We start from the raw sequence: 22,200 nt of genomic DNA, 5'->3' as shown, positions 1-22,200 counted from the left end.
GCGTTAGTTAATTTTGATTTAATTATATTGTAATGACTACATTTATTTTAAACTAACGTTTTCTATAAAAGCTTTACATTTTTGAAACAAATTTAACTAGTTTATTTAATTTATCTGCTAATATTTTCACATTTCCAATTGGCGCTACCGGATGTGTAAACAGACAATAATAGTGTGAACAGTTAAAACAATCGATGTAATCAGGAAGTAATCGGTGCTGTCAACTTTCCCGATACATCGATAGTATCGAATAAACATCGATGTGTTGTTCCAGCTCTAACTACCACTGTCTGCAAAATATTTTAAACAAAAGTGCTTGTTAACTAAGTAATTTACTTATTATTAGGGTTTCTTTTGTTTGGACTTGGGCCGAATTACGGTTGTGCAAGTGTTTCGTTTGGTTTGTTGGCGTGTTTATCCTAGTTTGGCGGCCCTTTAGACTCGTTCGTGTATCGCCGTCTCGCTCCCACCCCCGCAATCGGCTTCGTGCGTATTTTTTTGTGCATTTTTACACAGAACTCACACTTTTGTATGGTCAAAGAATTTGTACTTTATTTTTGCACTTGAAGAACAAGAAAAAATGAAAAAAGCGATGTGCAAGTGGTAATCATTAATTTTTGGCAAGCGGTGAACTTCGCTGACTTTTGACCTGCAAAAAAGATGGAGGAGGATAATGCCAAGGCCCTAAGTAATAACAACAAGAACAACAACAAGGGACGCCAGCAGCTGCAGGGACACGCCCACAGCACCGCCCACGCCTCCGTCGATATATTTATATTCGATTTATAGTAGCTGTAGTTGTAGTCATGCCAACAACAAAAACCCAAACACAGACAACAACAACTTGCAGCGAAGAGGAAGAAGCGGCGATAATACGAGAAAATTGCGATACGCCAATGGCGACCCCAGCAAATACAACAACAGCAAACACAACAACTGCAGCAGCCACAACAACAACAAGAACAGTAAATACGCACAGGCAAGAAGAAGAAGCACCGGCAGCAGCAGCAGTTGCATCCACATCTAGTGTCACGAAAACAGCAGCAGCAGCAACAGCAACAACAAACATATTAGCCGCTGCAGCGGGATGCCACAAGCCGTTATTCTTCAGCCGCCGCTTTCAGGACAAACGGAACTTTAGCTCGCTACCGCTCTTCGTCTACGCGACCTCGCCCTCAACGCACGCCCACTCAGCGGACGGAGTAGGCGTGGCCAAGGAGGCAGCCGCTTTTTGCCACAAGGTGAGTTTGTTGTTTTCAAAAAACTGGATAGACTACAATATAATACTAGGAGAACAAGGAATCTCAACGATTCTAATGAATTATTTAGTTCTATAATTGCTGGCCAAAGAACAACAAACTTAAAATAGATAGTTTCCAATTCAAGGGATCAATTTTGCATGTCAGAATTGTAATTATAATAAAACCCCCATGGGTTTCGTTACTCGTTTTCCACCTTTCACTCGGCATCTCGCTCTTCTGAACATTCGCACCCGCTCTTTCCGCTCTGAACTTGCGTAATGGATCACTTCCGCTGCACTTGCAACTTGGGTCGTGTCATATCTGAATATGTAATTCCCGCCCAATTCATTGTTGTTACAGTAAGCTCGGCCTACGAAGAACAGCGCTGCATAAATCTATATCGTTTCTTTGGTTATAATCTTTGGTCAAAATGGGTTGTTGATCCTAAATATGAATTCAATGATTGTATTTGAAATAAGCTTAACTCAAAACAAATATACTTTCTTTGCCTGTGCTGAATACTTAAATGATGAGTAGCTTATATTCATATAGACATGGCTTTAGGCCAGATGTAATTTTAGCATATCACGTTTTTGCTTTTATAGCCGCTTACTACTGTACTATATTTATAAACGTTCTGCTTGGCTACCGCAGTCCGCCTATCTGTTCCTCTCGGAAATCGGTGCATGCAGAATCAGATCTCCATTGGAAATGCGTTTTTAATGTTAATCACGAGCGGCTTTAAAAACTGTTTACACTGCGTTTATTTGGGGCTGTGTTTTTTGTATATTTTCATATCAGTGCCTTTTTTTCGAGTTTCTGCAGTGCGGTGATCGCTCAAACGTGTCAGACATTAATGAGCCAACCGCCAACCGCCAAAGCCGAGCGTAACTGTGCTTTGTCTCATTTTGGTGGGCGAGAGAGGGGAGGAAGAGGAGGGGTTGGGCGGTATGGGCAGGTGGGTACAGGTGCAGCCATTGACTGGCGAAGCGCTCTCCTTTTGTTGCCGCCCGCTTGCGGTTCGTTCTCTCCCCACCTCCCTTCCTCTCTCCCTCCCTCGCATGCCAACCATACAGTCTGCCCTCTCTGTCGCGCACTGCAACGCTTCACTTGTGCTTCACTGTGCTTGTTGTTTTTGTTGCAGTTCAGTGAGTTGCGACTTGTGCGCTGCTGCTCATAAGCTTCATTAACGTACGGCAAACGCAGACAACAAAGCTCCCGAACAACAAATGTTTGCCAGTATTTTTGCCCAGCTTCGGTTTTTCCCGATGCTGCACACATTTTTACGGTCTGGAAAAGTCGGTAGGAGTGGTCAGAGGCATCCTATTGTTCATTTCCTGAAAACTTGATAAGAGGAAAAGTAAAATTTCAGTTGGAAAAAAACAAATACATTCTAATAAAAATAAAGCAATTGTTGTAACTGTTTTTCGACTTCATTATTTGTTTAAGAGAATAATATAAATTGAGGTCTTACAGAATACTAAGAGAAACATAAGGCAATTGTGTAATGCCCTGTATTTATTGCCTTTTAGACCGTAAAACCTGGTCAAAACCTTAAATTTACATAAAGTTGCAATAACTTGTAAACCTTTTTTATTACCAACGTCCAATATTATTTTTATTATTCAATCAAATTGAGATGCAATCTGCATTTTAAATATTTCCCTTACGTATTTCTCATGCTTTCTTTTCAAATTTGATGATCAGATCGTTTGACACTTTCCACTGGTTTACTGCGCTTTCTAACGTGGGTTTCCCAGAAAAGTGCCCAGTGGGTGTGGCACCATCGCATATGATATGCCCCATTCGGTGCGATAGGAATGTTTGTGGGCGATGTTTTCCTGGCACAGTGGAACTTACCACTCTGTGGAAGCTTTCGATGGTTAGTACTAGAACAGTCACAGAATAAGAATTTAAACAGGTTGTAATTAATTATTAAGAACTCTCCTCTTCTCTTCAATTATGTTATTTAAAGCTTGAGAAACAGGCACCTTTTGTGTTCACTGTGTCAATATTTAATCTTTTTCCCCAAGGTGGCCCAAAGAAAGTAAATAAGGCCTTAAATATCCATTTATTTACCAGAGCCACTGTGGCCACTGTCGGTCATGACCCGAAAGTTTCAGCCTCCGTTGTTATAATACAATTACGCTGCATTGCTGTTAGATCAGTCCTCCTTGTTGGGTGTTGTTTACATTTTCAAATTTAAATCAATTTTGTTTCTGATTGCGGTTTAAGTGGCAGGTTCCAGTACCCAGTCCCCAGTGCCCAGTGCCCAGCCCCCAGACCCCAGTTTTCATTTTTCAACCCCATCTCTTGTCTTTCTTCATGTTTATTGCTGCCATATGTGCTCGGTATCTGGATCTGTATCAGTCTGTGTGGCATTCTCGTGTTGTCAAACAATGCGCATATGGATACAGTATCCGTATCTGAATAAATGTATCTTTTATTACCCATATATTGTGGGACAGTTGTTTTGGGTGCAGCGCAAACAATTGTCGAAACGATCTCTCATCTCCCTCGCCCTTCGCTTCCATTTCTTAAGAAATATGTTTTCGATTGCCTTGGCACCCTGGAGACCTCCTCGTTTCCCACAACTTTTTCTAGCCCCCGTTTACATTTCACTTACAATCAATATGGTGCCCTCTTTTAATTGAGGCGATCTGTATCTGCATCGATTTATTGCTACTTATTTGAAATGGTTTGATTTTGTAAGGCAATCGTTAGTTTTGTTTTATTGTATCAATCATAGTTATCATAGAGTTTCCGCCTGAAGCTCGCTTAACTTCGAATTACGGGTGATTTGGTTATCTTGAAAATGGAAATACGCGATAAGATAGAATGACCAAATTTCCATTGCGACTAAAAATAGATATTATTGCAAATGAATACGCACAAAACGTTGCAATGAAAATCGTTTGTTTATTATACGCAAACACATGATTTGCCATTTCATGAGATTAGATTAAAATTGTCAAAATCTTCCACAGACAGAAACTTACAACAAATACTATCAAATAAGTACGAGCCCCTAAACAATTTGACGTATCAACTGGTATCTGTTTGCCCAATTAAGTAGTAGTATCTCTCTGGTACTTCAAAAAAAAACCATTCCAATTCCTTTTTAATCTAAACCGTTTGCCCTACAAAAAACCAAGGGCGTAGCGCTACTATATATCAATTTCACAACAACTCCATTGATTTTGTAGAGTGGTTCTCTTATCTTGCATGGAATCAGGGGCTTGATTCACATCCATTAAGGTCAAAAACTATATATTTTCTATATTTTTTGTCTGTTTACATGGATCTTATAAGCAAAAGTCTGAAATGTCATGTTCCAAAATGATTATACTCCTCAGTATTGGAGTAAAAGGGTACTAGATTTGTTGAAAAGTATGTAACAGGAAGAAGGAGGTGTTTCTAAGCATATAAAGTATACATATAAATTATGATCACGCCTACTTTGACGCCCATAAGCCGCGCTTATTATTGACATTTTTTGATCTTTTTAATGTATTATTTTTTATTCCAAATTTGTATCTATGCAAAGAAGGATGTGAAATTTTCTCGTTCGCACTCCCACCAGCTAAGTAACAGGTATCTAATAGTCGAGGAACTCGACTATAGAATTCTCTCATGTTTTAGTTGAATAGATTAGATAGCAAATGCCAAAAATAAGAAACTACCAACTTTAGTGCACAAGCAAACGTTTGGTTATTTAATTAAATGCTATTATACAAGTACTTTACAATCTAGATCTTCAAACTAACGCCGGCGTAACCCTTGGCATTGAGCCCAGTGACCTGGTAGGTGGTGCCAGCTGGCTTGGGCTGGTCGAATTTGTTGGCGGTTGTCACATACAAAATATCCAAGTTGGGACCTCCAAACGCCAGGGAGGTGATTTGTTTGGTTGGAATCTTGATCTCCAGCAGGATCTTACCGGTGCTGCATTAAAAAGATTATTTATTTGATAAGATTAATATTGATAATATTAAATATTGAAGTTGAATGAAGGACGATAAACTCACCTTGGATTAACCTTGAAGACGGTTCCACCGTTGAAGGTGGCCACGTAGATATTGCCCTCGGTATCTACGGTCATGCCATCAGGGAGCAATGGTCCTTCGGGGCGGATTTTCCTCAGGTCGAAGACGACCTTGGGGTTGCTCACGGCGCCAGTGCTCTGATTATAGTCATAGGCCAACACCTCGTGGTTGTTGGTGTCGATGAAGTAGAACTTCTTGGCCTTGGCATCCCAGGCCAGACCATTGGAGATGCCCACCTTCTCCCGAAGGGACTTGGGCTGTCCACCGGCCTGCCAGCTGTAGAGCTCACCCTTCCATTGGGTGAAGATGTCGCCACTGGTGGCCATGGTGCCACCGTAAAAACGACCGTTGGGATCGGTTTTGGCATCATTTATGCGGTTGTCCGTCCGGTCCGGCTCCACCTCAAATAGGGTGCGAGTGACCTTGGCCACTGCGGAGACTCCATCCCACTGGACGATGACCGTGCGACGTCCGCATCCTACGGCAAACTCCTGCGGCTTGTTCTCAACCGGCAGAATGAAGGAGGCAAACTCCTCGCCCTCGATTTTCGACTTGTACACCTTGTTCTGCTTGAAATCGTAGCGATTAATGCCGGCCGATTCGAGGTCCACGTAGTACAGACTCTGGCGCTCCACATCCCAGTGGGGTCCCTCGCCCAGGGCGGCGTAGGAATCGGGCAAAGCTTCAACCTTGTATGACATCTGAAATAAGTAATATTTTTAAAACGGGTTTTCATGATAGCTCAGTTCGAAATTGCCGATTAAATGAACAATGACCGCAACGTATTATATAGAAATTAGGTTTCCATATATAAATATAATTGAGCATGAACATGTGGAACTCTCTTTTTTCTCACCTTAGGGAAACCGTTGAATACTTCTCGGTCAGCTAACGTTCGCGAACTGAATTAAATCCGGTTAGTTAAAGTGTTTTTATAGAGGTTTTCAGACCTACACATGGCAAACTGATAAGCAATTATTTAAGTTTGTACACAACTGTTATCAAATTATGACACCAACACAGAAAAGCACCGGCTAAATTAATTATTGAGGTAGAAACCCTAATCTATGATGGTGCACATTTTCAGCGACACTTGAATAAGCTATAGAGATAGCTGATAATTTACTTAACGAATCGGCAACAAACATTATTTATTCATTTATTATTCATAACTATTAAAGAAAAAGTGTACACTCTTGATCTTACAAATCAGAATCAGTAGAGCCAAGTGGGTATTCTAGATTTGCTAAAAAGTACATTTGTAACAGGCAGAAGGGAAGCCAACATACCATATAAAGTTTATACATTCTTAATCAGGATCAATAGCCGAGTCGATCTGGATATGTCCGACTCTCTGTTCGTCCGCCCCTCTGTCCGTCCGTCTGTCTGTCCGTCCGTATGAACGTCGAGATCTCAGGAACTATAAAAGCTAAGAAGTTGAAATGAAGAATTCAGGTTCCAAAGACATAGATAATATTAGATAATCGGGGAACTCGACTGTAGCGGTTTCTCTTGTTTTTCATTTAATTGTTTTTTTCCTAGCTGTGTAACAGGTATCTGATAGTCGACTATGGCTTTTTCCTTTGCTAGATTATTGAAATACCAAAAATAAGAGAAACACCAACTTTAGTAAACGAGCAAGCGTTTGATTATTTAGTTAAATGCATGTATTCAAGTACACTACAATCTAGATCCTCAAACTAACGCCGCCGTAACCCTTGGCATTGAGCCCAGTGACCTGGTAGGTGGTGCCAGCTGGTTTGGGCTGGTCGAATTTGTTGGCGGTTGTCACATACAAAATATCCAAGTTGGGACCTCCAAACGCCACGGAGGTGATTTGTTTGGTTGGAATCTTGATTTCCATCAGGATTTTACCGGTGCTGCATTAAAAAGATAATATTTAATATTGAACTTGGGTGGAACTTGAAATATAAACCAACCTTGGATTGACCTTGAAGACGGCTCCACCGTTGAAGGTGGCCACGTAGATATTGCCCTCGGTATCAATCGTCATGCCATCAGGCCACAATGGTCCTTCGGGACGGATTTTCCTCAAATCGAAGATGACCTTTGGGTTGCTTACGTCTCCAGTGCTCTGATTATAGTCATAGGCCACCACCTCGAAATTGTTGGTGTCGACGTAGTAGAACTTCTTGGCCTTGGCATCCCAGGCCAGGCCATTGGATGCCCACCTTGTCCCGAAGGGACTTTGACTGCCCACCGGCCTGCCAGCTGAAGAGCTCACCCTTCCATTGGGTGAAGACGTCGCCACTGAGGGACATTGTGCCACCGTAAAAACGCCCGTTTGGATCAGCTTTGGCATCATTGATGCGGGTGTCCTCATGGACCGGCTGCACCTCGAAAAGGGTCCGAGTAACCTTGGCCACTGCGGAGACTCCATCCCAGTGGACGATGACCGTGCGACGACCGCATCCTACGGCGAACTCCTGCGGTTTGTTCTCAACCGGCAGAATGAAGGAGGCAACCTCCTCGCCCTCGATTTTTGCCTTGTAAACCGTGTTCTGCTTGAAATCGTAGCGATGAATGCCTGCCGATTCGAGGTTCACATAGTACAGACTCTGGCTATCAGCATCCCAGTGGGGACCCTCGCCCAGGTCGGCGTGGGCATCGGGAACGGCTTCAACCTTGTACGACATCTGAAATGAGGAATGTTATTATTATGGGTTTTAATTGTATATTATATAGGAATTAAGTCTCCATATATAAATTAAATTGATCATGAACATGTAACACTCTCTCAGTAGGGAAAATGTTGAATACTTCTTCAGTTCAGGGAACGTTCTTAAACTAAATTGTATCCGTTTAGTTAAGGTGTTTTTATAGTAATTCTTAAACCTAAATATGGCTAATTGATAAACAATCATTCAAGTTTGAACAAAACTGTTATCAGCGTATTAAACCAACACAGGAAAACACCAAAATTAAATTATCGAGGTAGAAACCTTAATCTATAATGGTGCACATTTTCAGCGACTCGAATATTCTATAGAGATTCTGATTCTTTACCTAACGAATCGAAATAGCATTATTTATTCAAAACTATTAAAGAAAAAGTGTGCAATCATCAACACTCCTGATCTTACAAATCGAAATGATTCTCAAATATTATATGTGGGGTCTTATCATGTCCTCAAATTGCTCACTGAAAAATTACCCCATTTGCAATCTCCCCACACATTTTAAAGAATTTATCAAATAAACGAAGCCCATCTGTTGTCCCTTTTCATAAAATGATTCATGTTTGTAGATATAATTAGGGCTAGGTTTGCTTTGATATTTCATTTTGGTAGCCATGACAAGGCGCTTAAAGTGTATGGAAATGAAAGGTCGTAAAACCAAACGATTTGTCTTATCAATTTCCATAAATAAGCAACTCAAACTCGAGTTGTTTTTCTTTTGAGAGCGCGAGCAAGCGAGCGGGTCATTGATTAAACCTTTTTACAGTGGTTCCATGGCAACTTGGTCTTGGTGTGTTGTGCCCTTCATGTGTCCCACTAGCACCCAAATCAAGTGGAGTGGAGTGGAGTGCAATGGAGTGGAGTCTCTCAAACGTACTACATTACATGGGTATGATATTAGTTTGCCAACTGTGCCAACTGCGCCTCTGTCCCGACTCCTTGGCGGGTAATTAAGCAGGGAGGTGGAGTCAGATAAGAAAGGCCGTCCACTTGGACAGTGGGTCACTCGAGCGTTGTCTCCCCGCTTTGGTCTTCTGCTGTACTTGTCCATGGCGGCTTTTTCTCTCCTTCATATGGCTGGGCAACATCAACACCAATGGCAACAACCATAATAAAAACTAATGAGTTGCTCTGCTGTTATACCCGCTGTTCGTAGTTGGTGGGGTATACTATAATCGTGCAGAGACTTTAAGCCAGGAATATACAATGAAATCTATAGTATACATAATAAAAACTATGTAATGTACTTTTATGTCTATTGAACGTAAGATTTAAAAAGTTATTATTAAATGAGGTGGTAAACCCTTCAGATTTGAATAACACTTTGGCGAAAACAAGGTACTTCTTAAATTTAAGGATAGGTATCTTATAGTCGCAACGTTCGATGTCGGTTCTAACTTGCTGTGCTGCTGTCCGATGTGGCTGATGTCTGCTATGTGTCTTTGGCCCAGTGCATTACCCTTTGCCACACTTTACACGCTTGCATTCTTTTGATTTCTTTACTTCTTTTGTGCTCCTCGTGGAGTTCTGTCTTAATTATCTGTAATTGATTACATCTAAGCGGGCGCCCTAAGTGGCGATTGTTTACCTAGAAATTAAACGCACCTAACAACAAATACAGTGCGTAAACAAATGAAAACAAGGCGTGTGTCTAGAAGACAAACAACCTTTGCGATGATAGGATCCTCAAAAATAAAAGCCGAAGATGATGCAGCAGATGCAGGTTTTGTGTTGATACATAACAATGCTCTTAAGTGCTCGAAAGCACTTTCTCTTTGAGTTTGGCTCACTCTGAATTTCCGACTGCTCTTTATTCAGCTGGCTGAATACGAATTACTCACTCAATATTATAATTAACAGGAAAAGCTTTGGATTGTGCCATATATACTTAGCAAAAGTAATACATTTTATTAAAATATGAAAAGTTACTAATTATAAATAAGTTAAGTTAGTTAAATTGGAATAAAAAGCTAGCTGGACATCCATAAAAGACCCAGTTTCTGTACTGGCTCCCACTCAGCGCTCACATGACTCATGCCAATCAAGAGCTCAAGAGCTAGCAGCTGCGAGGGCTAGCAGTTAGCCGCTAGCCAGTTTCACTCGATTTCCGCTCTCTCGCTCGGCGATTCGCTCCCCGTAAATGTATCTTTTCTCTCGCGGCAATGTATCGCATTCAGCGAAACTCAACAAACTGCTCGCAGCTGTTGGGTTCGACTCTCGCTGGCTTTATTTTCCTTTAGTTGTTTAACAATTGCAGAGCCGCGTACAACGCGATAACGCTTTGTTGGAATTATTTTTTTCCTCGTATCTCTGGTACTGAAATTGTATCTGCCAGATACACGTATATTCTTCTGCCTAGCGCACGCACGTGTCTCAATATTTTGTAAGCAAATATATACATAACCAAATACAAATACAACAAACCTAGTGTTCAAGGGCCCCAAACAAAGAGCAGATTCTGCGTCATCTGATCTCGGGCAGCTGAATCACTGCACAACCTTTATTCTCCACCCGAGTGCTTAAGTGTCTGTGAATTGCAATTGTGTGCTGCGAAGACGCGCTTCGATCGCGTTCTAGATTTTCGGTTCGGTATAATTTGGGCAGCTCGCACTACGAAAAATAAACCCAAGAGATCGCATATCTCTCTTTTTGCATACTAAATAAATCAATAAAAGATATCTAGTTTCTGACGCCCGGGTATTACGAAACCCCGGCACTAAAAGTGAAATTTTAAACGCAACAACACGAAAGCCCCCGTAGCAAAATCGAAAAATATTTATCTCCGTGTGTTGGCAAAAAAATACAAAATAAAAGAAAATGAAAAGTGACTTGTGACCGTATCAGAGAAATCAAATGATTCCACAGTCGAAAATATCAGTAAACGAAACCGAAATAAACCCACTTAGACATCGCAGCTCATTCATTTGGATTAATCAGTTTTCATTTTCGGACAACCGACCAACAGGCATGCTGCATAGCGACTTCAACATTCTAACTGAGACCCGTTTTAAATGAGATTTAACTAGATAAATGGTGCGTATCTTCAATCCTACATACATATGTAGTTTGTATAACCCAAATGCGCCTTGATAAATTGAATGTCTTCCACATCGGCTTACTCAAACATCTAGCGGAAGTCGAAATCGCTTTGAACAGATTTTATAACCGATCGATTTTAATGTTGTGGTGTTTCCTCCATATGATTCTGTAATAAATCAAGTGGAAAAGGGGGTTTCCCCCAAAAAAACTAGGTGACTTGAGGATAGATTTCAATGGTTTATTTCTAGGAATTGTAGCGAATATTTTTAAAACTACTCATACAATTTAACTAAAATGATGTACAAAATAAAAAGTATTAATACAATACGATTTTAGTATTTCAAAAAAGGAAAAAATTGTATAAGCTACTTTCTATTCAACTATATTTATTTTTTGGGCTAATAATTGAAAGTGATGTAATTAAACTATTAATATAAATTCTATGAACAATAATGTTGTTTTCATTTAAGTCCAATCATTTATTTTGAAATCTATTATTCAGTTTCTAGTATAAATATCAATATGAAGGGAAAACATAAAATATTCAAGGAAGTGTATTACTCGGCAATTGATGTATTCGCATTCGCAACTACTCATTGCTTGTTGTTTCATTGTGTTTAATAATGTTAAGTAATGTTTCTGTGATGAAGGCTTGAGTTCAACCACCTCTAATGCACCCGCATTCCCGTCATAACCTTGCCCAACGCGAATTATTCACTGATCCCATGCCACCCCAATCCCTGCCTGCATACTATGTAAATATATTAATGTATATTTTTTGCAATGCACTTTCTGCTTGTACCCCCGCCCCCCCATTTGTGCCACCCCCCTTGTAACCTTGTGCATTTACTTAGCTAATTACACAGACAAGCCTTCGAATGACCAAGACAGCGCTCTATTCGCCCCCCTCCTAGCTTCTCACTATGTTTATCTTGTTAATTAAGAATATAACTAACTAGTGGTTAACTTTTAATTGTTACTAGACGGTAATTTGTATGCAAGCCCACAGCTGGAATTTCGTTAAGAGATCGTAAGAGTCTGCTATTATTTAGCCGGGTTCTGTTCGAGTCACTTGTGTCATTCATTTCGGATTGATTATGCACGGTCTTGACTCGGTTGAAAGCACACCCCTCTGCTTGTTTTATATACCACGTTACTCAACTTGTGGCATTTCCATGCGGCCTCTTTTTTTATATTTCTTTTTTGTTTTTTTGGTTTAACTTCCCCGGCCAAGTCGGTTCGCTATATAGCAATTATTATTGTATACAACTCACTTTATATCTATGAAACTACGTGTATGGGTATGGGTACTGCGTGTGTGTGCTTTTGCCCTCTTTGTTTGACTTTTGCACGGCTCCGTTGGCATTTTTAATTGTTTTGGCTGCGTTTTGTACGTTTTGCCTTTTTATGTTATTGTTTGATTCGGCCTTTTTCCGCTTTTTTGTTCGGTGAAATTTGTCGCCAAAGCTTTGTATATTTCATATTTCCAGCTAAATTAAAACACAAAAACTCAAAACGTAACTTGTCGCTGCAAAACGTTGGTTAATTAAGTTCTCAAACCAATTGGTTGCCTTTCTATTTCACTGTTTTATTTTTCCAGTTCCGCTTTGACTTTTGTTTTCTTTTCGTTGATAATTGCTTTATCTGGAAATTTAAAAAGAGCAGTACAAAAAGGAGAGCAAAGCTAATTGGAAACGTTTTCTTATTGAAATAACTTTCGATATTTCCGACAATATTAGTAATAACTTCTTAAATGTATCTGAATTGATTTTCAAAACTGAGCTTTTGCATTACCCTTCACTTTTTGATACATCATGAGTTGTGTTGCGAACACGCCTTTATTAGTTTGTGATAAATCATTAGAGAACGTTCTTACGGCTATTATTCTACCCTTGACACAAAAACGATTGTATCATCATACCTGCATCATACACCTTCACACTTTTTTACTGCGATCCGTGGTTTTCCTATGTCTGCTCGGCTGCTTGCAGTTTTCCAGCTTGATCGCTTTGCAGTTTTCGAGCTTGATCGCTTTGCAGTTTTCAAGATTTCTTGTTTTGCAGTTTTCGAGTTTTACTGTCTTGCAGTTTTCGAGTTTTAGTGTCTTGCAGTTTTCGAGAATAATATCCCAGGACTTTTCCAACTCTTTGTAGTGTGTGCTTGCAGATTCTGCCTGAAAAATTATGTTCTTTTCTGGATTTGAGGTCTTATTGTTTTTTCTAATCAATTCATTCTTCAGACTATAATTATCCTTTTCTTGGGATGTCCTCGGAATTTTGACTACTCTGCACTTATCCTTCTTTAGACTTCCTTTTTTCCTCTTATTGCACCTTGAGGCATTATCTTCTGTTTTTTTAATGCTAAGACTATCCTTTAGCGCCTTTTTATATTTTCGACCATCTTCGGCTTTTTTGTGATCTTCCAACCGTTTCATCTCAGCTTTGGATTGAGCTTGTTTTTCTTTCTTCATTTTTTCTGGACTTTCTTTATTTTTAGTTGAACATATATATTTCTTATCTTTGGTTATTGCCAAATATTCGTGCTTTTTTAGCTTACTCTGTTTTTTCATCTGCAAACATTTCGACGCTCTTTCGGGCATAGGGCATTCTTTCGTTTCTTTGGGCTTTATAGATATTTCAGACATACTGCTCTTCAGATTTGAACAGGATTTATTGTTTTTTCGAAAATCTTGAGCTTTTTTGGGTTCTTCCATCCGTTTTATCTTAGCTTCCGCTTGAGCTTGAGTTTCATTCTTCAGCTTTAAGCATTTCAAGGTCTCGTGGTCCTTTTTGGGAAATTCTTCTGTTGAACAGATATTTTTCCCTTCTTTGGCCATTACAAAGTCTTTGCTCCGTTTCTGCTCACTCTGTTTTTCCAGCTGAAAACATTTTGAGGCTTCTTCGTGCGTTGGACATTCTTCATTTTCTTTGGGCTTCGTAGATATTTCAGTCTTACGGCTCTTTAGATCTGAACAGGGTTTACTTAAAGCCACTTTCATTTCCTGGCATCGCTGCTTTCTGGCCAATTTTCGGCAGCGTTCTTCTTCTCTGTCTGCCTCAGTTGGCTGTACAAAAGTGAAAAGCCGAAAGGTGAGCATGTCTGCCGACATGGCGTTGACCAGCACCACTGTTCCCCTTTGGCCTGGCTCCAGGATGTCCATCTTGGCCAGCATCTTTAGGCCCGATTGCATGATGCGACAGTAGTTTAGGCTGCCGTAAACCATTTCCTTGACGAGGAGTGGGAAAACGCCCCGAGAGAGCGAGGATTGAGCGGCCCTATGTTGGCAGCCGGTGAGCATCACGATGGGACACGGCGGCCTCATATGACTGACCATCTGGGGCACAAGGGAGCACTGACTGGCCACCACTATGGCCTGAGCCTGACCCACCGTAGCTGCCTCTGCAATTGCCGTGGTTACCGCCGAAATGTGATTGGCGGCCTTGATCCGGACTTCCCTTCTGAGGTTGTTCTGAAGGCACTCATACCATAGAATCGACTCGACTTTGGTGCAGATTCTGGCCATGCACTGCACACATTGCGCCGGGTACTTACCCTTGGCCGTTTCATCGGACAACATCACAGCATCACAACCATCAAAGATCGCGTTTGCCACATCCGAGGACTCGGCGCGAGTGGGACGTGGCTTGGTTATCATCGAATTCATCAGTTGGTTGGCACAGATTACAGGCTTTCCCACTTTGTTGCACTTGGCCACGATCGATTTCTGCGCCAGCGGCACAGCCTCCAGTGGTATTTTGCTGCCCAAATTGCCAAGGGCCACCATTATGCCATCGGATTCGCGGATTATCTCATCTACGTTCGCCAGACCCTCTCGGCTCTCGATTTTGGAAATGATCTTTATGTGCTCACTTGATGGACCCAGTGCTTGGCGAATTTCCCTCGGAGCTCTGGCATCGCTAGTGAGCGACGCAAAGATCATGTCCACCTTCTGATCCACACCAAACTCGAGGTCCAGCTTGTCTTGCTCGCTTATGGAGGGTAAGTCAACCGGAATGCCTTGTGGATGGATTTCCGGGCCCTTGGTGTCCAGGGCGATGGCCAAGCTTCGGGGAAGACCCGTTTCCTCCACATACATGGAGATGGCCTTACGAGCCGCCTGGATGGCCTGGCAGTGGCAACTGTGGCTGCCTTGGGACAAGTCCAGTCGGACCACCCTCATCCCGGCACGAATAAGTTCGAGGAGAACTTCCGGCTGGTTGGATGAGGGTCCAATGGTGCATATGATGCTGGTGAGGGGTAACCTCCAAGCTGGTGCTTGGAACTGAAGGCGGGATTGGTAGTCCAGCTGGGAGAGGTAGGGCCCACGGTCCAGCTGGAACTTCTTGGGTTCCTAGTGAAGATTGTTCGATTAGAGAAGTGATTTAAATACTAAAGATCCAAGGTCGCACCATCTTCCTTTTGCATTTGTCCGCATAGCAGCGAAATCTAAGGCTCGATGGAAAATTTGAGCATGGTGACGCAACGCAGAGGTTTGCCCTCTGACAAAAATTTACGGCGTATTTTCGAATTTTGAAAAAATTTCGAATATTGCAAACGAAAAAGGGGAAAATTTAATAAAAATCTGAACTGTAAGGCTAAACAATTACGATCAAAGCCAAGATAAGGATGTCTGCATTCAGTATGTTTTAGTGCACCTCCATTAGATATAACTCAGACAACTGGTTTGAACACACCTTGAAAAGCCTTATCGCAACCCACATTCGAAACCAATACAAATTACGTTCATTATACTCTATTGTTTGTTGTGCCACGAGTTCATATCGGCCGATGTTTTACTCTGAAACAGAATTTCCATTCCGTTTTCACAGTCGCTCAAATAGACTGAATCATTCATTTGCGTAATTTGCCCAACTCATCGCAGTTATTGTTTTGTTTGCCTAGAACACGAATGCATTTGCCACAGCTGTCTGACTAATAGAGTGCACTAAAGATACAGTGGGCAAGTTGTGACCTTGAGGTCCTGAAAAACAGCTAAATAAAAAGCCGTTATTTGCACTTTGGTTGGTTGTCTAACATTCGACTCAAAGCCGCTCGTACTCTTTGTATTTCTGACTTGTGATATTTCGCACATTCGACAATTCACACACACATACATATGTATGTATGTAAGCCCCCCTGAACCCGCCCCTGGGAAATGGCACAATGCCGATAATACATGCTTATATATACTTCAATTTACTTTTTATTTATTTGCAAATTGAGTCGTATAATAATATTATAATAACTCGGCTACAATTGTCATGTGACTTTTCGTATAATAAGGCGTGCGGATTTTTCGTCACGACTGCTGAGTACCAAGTAATTGCGTTTTCGGCTTTCCTCTCCTGAATTATTTATATGAATTATTTATATAAGTGGCAGTTTTATTTGGTTCAAACCGTGCGAAGTATTAGACTTCGGTCTCAAAGTTTAGAATAATGCTTACGGAACAAGTTATACCCTGATTCGGCAGATAATGGGTATACTTTATCGTTTAACTTTTGGTTGATTGCTGTTCATTTTCAGTTTTCATTTTCGGCTTGCTTTGTGTGCTGTGTGTTTTTGTGTTTTTTTTTGTCATTGCCTTGCCATTGTTCGCTCGGCTTTTCTCACTCTCGTGCCCTGTTCTACTTTCTATGGCGCTGATCTGATCCATGGGTGGATTGAAGAGTTTCGCGACGGATATCGGGCTTGGGCTCGGGCTCACGTACATGAACGGATGGATGGATGCCGGGAGTCAGAGTTTATAAATCATCATAATTTCGTAACAATTGAATTTAGAGTGTAATTGCCGTAAATTAGATGAAATTGCAATGACTGAGAAATAATAATCAACAGCTGAGTCGAAACTAAATGGAGTTGGAGTCCAAGTCGAAGGCGAAGTGCAGAGCACGAGCCGCTGCTTTGTCGATGGGAGCATTGAGCCAAGTCGGGGCATAAATTGCGCTAATAAAGCGCACAATTAAAGTCACCAGCGTCGTCGAGCAAATTGGCAACACTTTCCAATCGAAACGAGTTGCAGATTTGCTGGCAGCCAACTTCTTTTTGCCGCTCTGGCTCCGCTGACTTGGCCATTTTCATAAATGCAATAAATGTAATAAAAACTAATCTAACTAACGAATTTGGGTTAGATGAGCTGAGCGACTTGCTGTGATAGTTGCATCTCATCGGTGCAACGAAATTTTGTCAAATATCGCCACTCGTATGTTTGCCCGGTTTGCTTGTGGCGAGGAATGCGGAAATATTGTTTCTTTTTTTCTCTGCTCAGCTGCCTCTGCCTATCTTTGTTTACGTGCACTTTTCACGACGCTTTTCCTCCCGCTTTTCGCCGCATCTGCATCTGTAACTGCATCTGCATCTGTTTGTTTTGAGATATTTTCGCGCTGCCGTTTTTTATTTTCTTCAATTTTATGTGTTCCCCCTCCTGTCAACAAGGCGATGATTTCGTGTGTTGCCATGTGCTGGTGGCCACGCAAATGCATTTTCCACACATTTTCCTTCGTGCATGACATTAAAGTTTTAAATTTAACAACCCGCCGAATGCCGGTCTGATGATTCTTCGCTTCCCAGATGCTTCCCTTGCTCTTTTTCTATACTCTTTGCCTTTCTGACGACACTCAACTCTTGCGAACACTTGTGAACTTTGCCAAGTGCGTTAAAAGTCGCGCCCCACTTTCCTTTCAAACTCTTAAGTTGAAAAGTCAATACTTTGCTGCTTGAAAGGATTTTCTGAATATTGTTTCGATTTCTGATCAATCGAGTAAAAATTTAATTTCTTTTATATTTTAGTTTATTTTTGTTTTTACAATATAAAGCAATGTTCTATAGATATACATATTTATTCAGGGATATTTTGTCATACATTATAATTGGTAGGCATGTACTACAATGTTTTTAACCTTTCTGTTAAAAAAAAGGATATAGGTATATATATTTGTTTGAGGAGTAATAACTCACTCGACTTCACAATCGCTTCGTAAATTCAAATCAAACTTGCTTGTCGCCAGACATTGCGCATACGCCGCATTGTACAGCAGAGCAAGACGAACTGCATTTCATTTGTGGCGAGTTTGCGTGCTCAGTGAATGGCAGTCGCTGTCTCAATTCTCATTCCCGATTCATTTATTTTGGGGAACTATTTTCGGTCGACAAGCGAGTCGTGCAAAATGTCAAAAGTGTGACAAACATTTTGTGGAAATTCGGTTCATTATTGGACCAAAGTGACCCCATTCAAGAAACTGATTACAACGATGATTACCATCCCCAGACGGTCGACGGTCTGCCCTCAGCACGCTTCTAATTTCTAAGAGCCGGGCTTTCTTGGAGCTTGGACTTTGGCAGTATCTTCATCTTCGTTGCCGGCCGGGCACGATTTACTGCCACATTTAGATTTAAACTTGAAAATTTGTTGCTTCAAACGGCTGCATGGCTATTTTTACAATTTTTTACCATTTTTACCAGCACGTTCTACAAGTTTTTGCGGCTACCTGCCGTGCAACGTGGGAAGTTGGAATGGGCATGAAATGGGTTTGCTGCTCTGTTGCAAATGTTTGTCCAAACTGGACGCATTGTTTGGCCGTCATCCAATCCAATTGGCCAAAAGGAAACCATTTCCTTGGCTGCCTTGAAGCGCAACCATGTTGTTGACTCGACGGCCGGGTTTGTTGACTTGTCTCGCGATTTATCTGCGTGTTAATTTGAGCAATTAACATGGTAAATTAAGGAAGCACCAATTCGCCTCAGATATTTTCAACATAAATACACACCTAAGGCTGCTCGGGTTGCTTGTTAACCTGCCAACTACAACATGATCAACATCTCATTGTCTGTTATTTTTCTCCTTTACTGTATTTTTGGTTAACTCTTTGCGTTAAAGCCAAACAGTTAACGCAGAAAAGGTGGCCCACAGTTGACCGAATGAGGAAATGTAAACGATGTTTCTGACAATTAAATAATTAATTCATTTTCAAAAATACCCCAAAACTTATAATTAATCATTCGCGTTTGATGTGGCAATACATTTAAATTAAGGTACTAATTAAAAATTATTAATTATTTTAACGGGCTTTATACTCGTATATAAGGAAGTGTTTTAGGGAATGAGGTGTACTTTGTCTGAAATCAATTGGTTAGTAATTGGGAAGTTATTAAAATGCAGTAATGTTAGTAGCTGCCCCTCTTTGGTCTAAAATTACTATATTGTTTAACGTCATATTTATCGAGCAGCTCTCAAATATGGAAGGCAACTACCTCATAGAAATCCGATTAGTCACTTATGTTGTATACATAAATACCAAATGGTGGCTTTGGTAGCTCTGGCTTTCCTCCTGCACTGCCGACTTGCACACAAGTTTTTAATGCTTTTTTAAGCGAGTATAAAAACCACCTTGCGCCCAGTTAGTCATTCGGCACACACAGACATGTGCAGCTATATAAATATAGCCACAAGCCCCGATATGGCCGGTATACAGTTAACCAATTGTTAACCCAAATGTGCTGCCAACTGATTCGGAAAGCGTGGAGGGGGGACCATCGAGGTGCGCCTGCGCACAGCACATTGCCAACTGATTTGCTGCGCATTGATTGAAGGGTAAATTACACCTTGCCACATGCGATTCAATGCGATTCGACGCGATTCCATTCGATGCGATTCAATCCGATGACGGACACTTGAACGACGGACCGGGCTTACTTGTCCAGGTCTTAGCAAACCAATGCCTCCTTCGGTACTTCGAAAAAAGGTGCTCTAGTTATTAAAACATTCAAACAAGATGTATTATCAAAAAACATAAAAATTTTAAGTTTTGTACTGCTTAAATGTAAAAGTCGCTTTTAGATGGTTGGTTTAGGAATTCGTATATACTAAGGTTGAGAGTTGCATTTCTCTCCGTGTAGTCGCTTTCCTCTTTACTCTGCACATATGTATCCGAAAGATACTGTTAGCTGCTGCCGCTACGGCCACCGGGCGAATGTTATTTGTATTTGTAGAATTTTGTGTGCAAATACAAATTTTGCGCTCGCAACTATTTGTAAATTGCGTCACCTCCGAAACTTGGTTTTTGGTTATGGTTCGCTAGTGAGTCCATGTTTGGCTGTTTAGAGCGCCCTCTCTATTTCTCCAACTATCCGACAATCGTTGGGTGTATCTGTGTATCTCAGGGTGCGAGTATCTGTGTCAATCGCTTACGTGTGTGTGTGCTGCGGCCATAAGTGCATACATATTTAATAGGATTTCAATGTTGTTTCACTCCAAGTGCGCTGTCACGTAATTAAAGTCACATAAACATTTGAATAGGTTTCTTGAATGGCTTTACTTTTGAATGTTTCGATATTGTCGTTTTATTTTTTGGCACATTCATGAACGTACGCGTAGGCACTTCGGCTAGACTGATATAGATACATTCCGCGGCAAAAATAGACCTTCCTATAGAGCTGTCTGCGTCACTGGTTATGAATATGAAATGGTCATTGGTTCCGTGGCATTTGATATGAATAAGTGTGCTGTGGCTATTTATTATTCATATAAAGTTGGGGCACTTAAAGACTTAAAGAGTTTATTGATAGTTTCTTTAACTGTAGCACTGCTTGATTTCTTTGTTGGGATAGAAAACGCTAAGGAAACCTTTCTCTGCAATACAAAAATTAAATACTAATAAAACGATGCATAGTCCTTAGGGCTAATTACATTGTTTTACTTTTCCTTTTTATTTGACTATCCAAATAGTGACTTGCAGTATCTATTCGCTAGTCGTTAAAGAAGGAAACACCTTTATTACTTACTTTTTAACGACTGGCCAGTGGCAGCATTTCCCTTTTAATTAATAAAACCCCACCGCCGTTTTGTGGCGTGTTGCCAGCGGGGCCTTTTGGGCCAATGCCACCGACTGGCAAAAACTTTATGACACTGAAACATACCTGGGCAATACCTCATCATCAGACTGAGGCAAACGCAAATTGACAGCCGTTGCGGATATGATGATGACCTCATTTCTAGAGCAAAAAGCAGATCTTAATTAAGTCTGGCTTTTTTGAGTTCTGATTGTTAGCAAAACTTCGTTTGCGCTCCTGACTGATTGAGAATGATGTGTTTTTAATAACATCACTTGGTTTTTACACATTTAAGGAGCTGCTACATTTGAGACCACACGATTTTTTATTGCTGGCCAATTTCGGTTTTGTGATTTTTTATTTTTAAATAATTGTTGCAATCAAATGTAATTACAAATGCATTGAAGTTGTCCGTTTGTGTTTCCTTTTTGCATGGCAATTACAAAACGAGACAAAAACCAAAAGCAAGCCAAGAGCTCAATTATTGTTGCAACTTGCAACAGGCAGCAGCAGCAACACCAACAACACCAGCAACATCGGCAACAACTGCCGCCTGTTGTCGATGCGGTAACATGGCTCAATTTTGACTGCTGAACATTATTATTATTTCGCATTTGCGAACAATATTCGCTTATTGTTCCAAAGATCGGCTCTCAACTACAACAACTGCAACAATTGTGGCAGCAGCAACCAACCAACTGAAAAAACTATGGCCACAATTGATCATATTTTGGTCAGACAACAGAAACGAAAAAAAATTGATAGATGATTGCTGGCCAAAGAAAATGTTTGAAACTCCCTAAGAAAACTTAATACCCTCTTTCCGTTTGTAATCCATTTTTTTTTAAAGCTTTAAAAGGCTCAAGAAACTCATAAATGCTACCTTGGAATTTTACATTTTTCAACAAAATAGTTAAATAGCTTTTAATTCATTACAAATCAATTGAAAAAGCTAAACATTTTTGGTAAATTTTTAATTTACGAGAAGCGTAATTTGACAACGGCAAATGCGGGTTCAAAGGTTTTCAAATTGCTTTTAAATTGCCCAATGTATGATCTATGCGATGTCTGCTAAAAGCCAGCGACAACCTTTTTTGGAAAGGGCATGACAAACAGATAGGCACCCCAAACAGAGAGATAGACAACCAAAAAACTAGAGAAAAAAAGCAGCAGAGAAGCAGACCAGGCACTGAAAATAAGGCAGTTGGGCCTGCAATCGGGCCAAGATGCATCTTGGCTAACTGTAATGTCGTCAGCGATCTTGGCCTGACGACGCCATTATGAAATTGCACTGGCAGGGGTACGGATACTGGTTGGATACTGCCAGCCGCCGCCATTCAACAGATCCGA

At 40.8% G+C, this 22,200-nt stretch overlaps 4 protein-coding genes across 10 annotated transcripts in view; 1 reads left to right on the top strand and 3 right to left on the bottom strand.

Moving 5' to 3' along the window:
- Window positions 1-245: 245 nt before the first annotated feature.
- The window catches only part of LOC122622283 (mucin-4), a 59,012-nt gene continuing 37,057 nt past the window's right edge, over window positions 246-22,200 (top strand). For 4 of the 6 annotated variants that reach the window (XM_043800619.1, XM_043800618.1, XM_043800623.1 and 1 more), the window contains exon 1: window positions 246-1,241. In XM_043800619.1, the coding sequence (XP_043656554.1) occupies window positions 807-1,241 (435 nt within the window). In that variant the 5' untranslated portion in view covers window positions 246-806. Of the gene's footprint in view, window positions 1,242-10,253; window positions 11,017-22,200 lie in introns of those variants that run through there. The other 2 variants (XM_043800621.1, XM_043800620.1) reach the window with 2 other exon arrangements.
- Window positions 4,929-6,240, bottom strand: LOC122622288 (regucalcin-like). Its single transcript, XM_043800632.1, has 3 exons — window positions 6,141-6,240; window positions 5,267-5,985; window positions 4,929-5,183 (listed from the first exon to the last, which is right to left on the bottom strand). The coding sequence occupies exons 2-3, from the start codon at window positions 5,983-5,985 to the stop codon at window positions 4,991-4,993; spliced, it is 912 nt and encodes a 303-aa protein (XP_043656567.1). The 5' UTR covers window positions 6,141-6,240; the 3' UTR covers window positions 4,929-4,990.
- On the bottom strand, window positions 6,781-13,074 carry LOC122622287 (regucalcin). Its single transcript, XM_043800630.1, is given in 4 exon segments — window positions 6,781-7,164; window positions 7,225-7,470; window positions 7,472-7,941; window positions 12,944-13,074. Coding segments are annotated over 4 exon segments (918 nt in total). The 5' UTR covers window positions 12,953-13,074; the 3' UTR covers window positions 6,781-6,971.
- LOC122622285 lies at window positions 7,816-15,616 on the bottom strand. 2 transcript variants are annotated; one of them, XM_043800626.1, is made up of 3 exons: window positions 15,432-15,616; window positions 12,944-15,373; window positions 7,816-7,941 (listed from the first exon to the last, which is right to left on the bottom strand). In XM_043800626.1, exons 1-2 carry the CDS (start codon window positions 15,432-15,434, stop codon window positions 12,959-12,961), a joined length of 2,418 nt encoding a protein of 805 aa, XP_043656561.1. In that variant the 5' UTR covers window positions 15,435-15,616; the 3' UTR covers window positions 7,816-7,941; window positions 12,944-12,958. The 2 variants fall into 2 exon arrangements, with proteins under 2 accessions (XP_043656561.1, XP_043656560.1); XM_043800625.1 differs by lacking the exon at window positions 7,816-7,941 and having other exon boundaries at window positions 12,842-15,373.

Source organism: Drosophila teissieri, chromosome 3R (genome assembly GCF_016746235.2).
Source record: "Drosophila teissieri strain GT53w chromosome 3R, Prin_Dtei_1.1, whole genome shotgun sequence".
NCBI lineage: Eukaryota > Metazoa > Arthropoda > Insecta > Diptera > Drosophilidae > Drosophila > Drosophila teissieri.
This window is presented reverse-complemented; position numbering and strand designations above follow the sequence as displayed.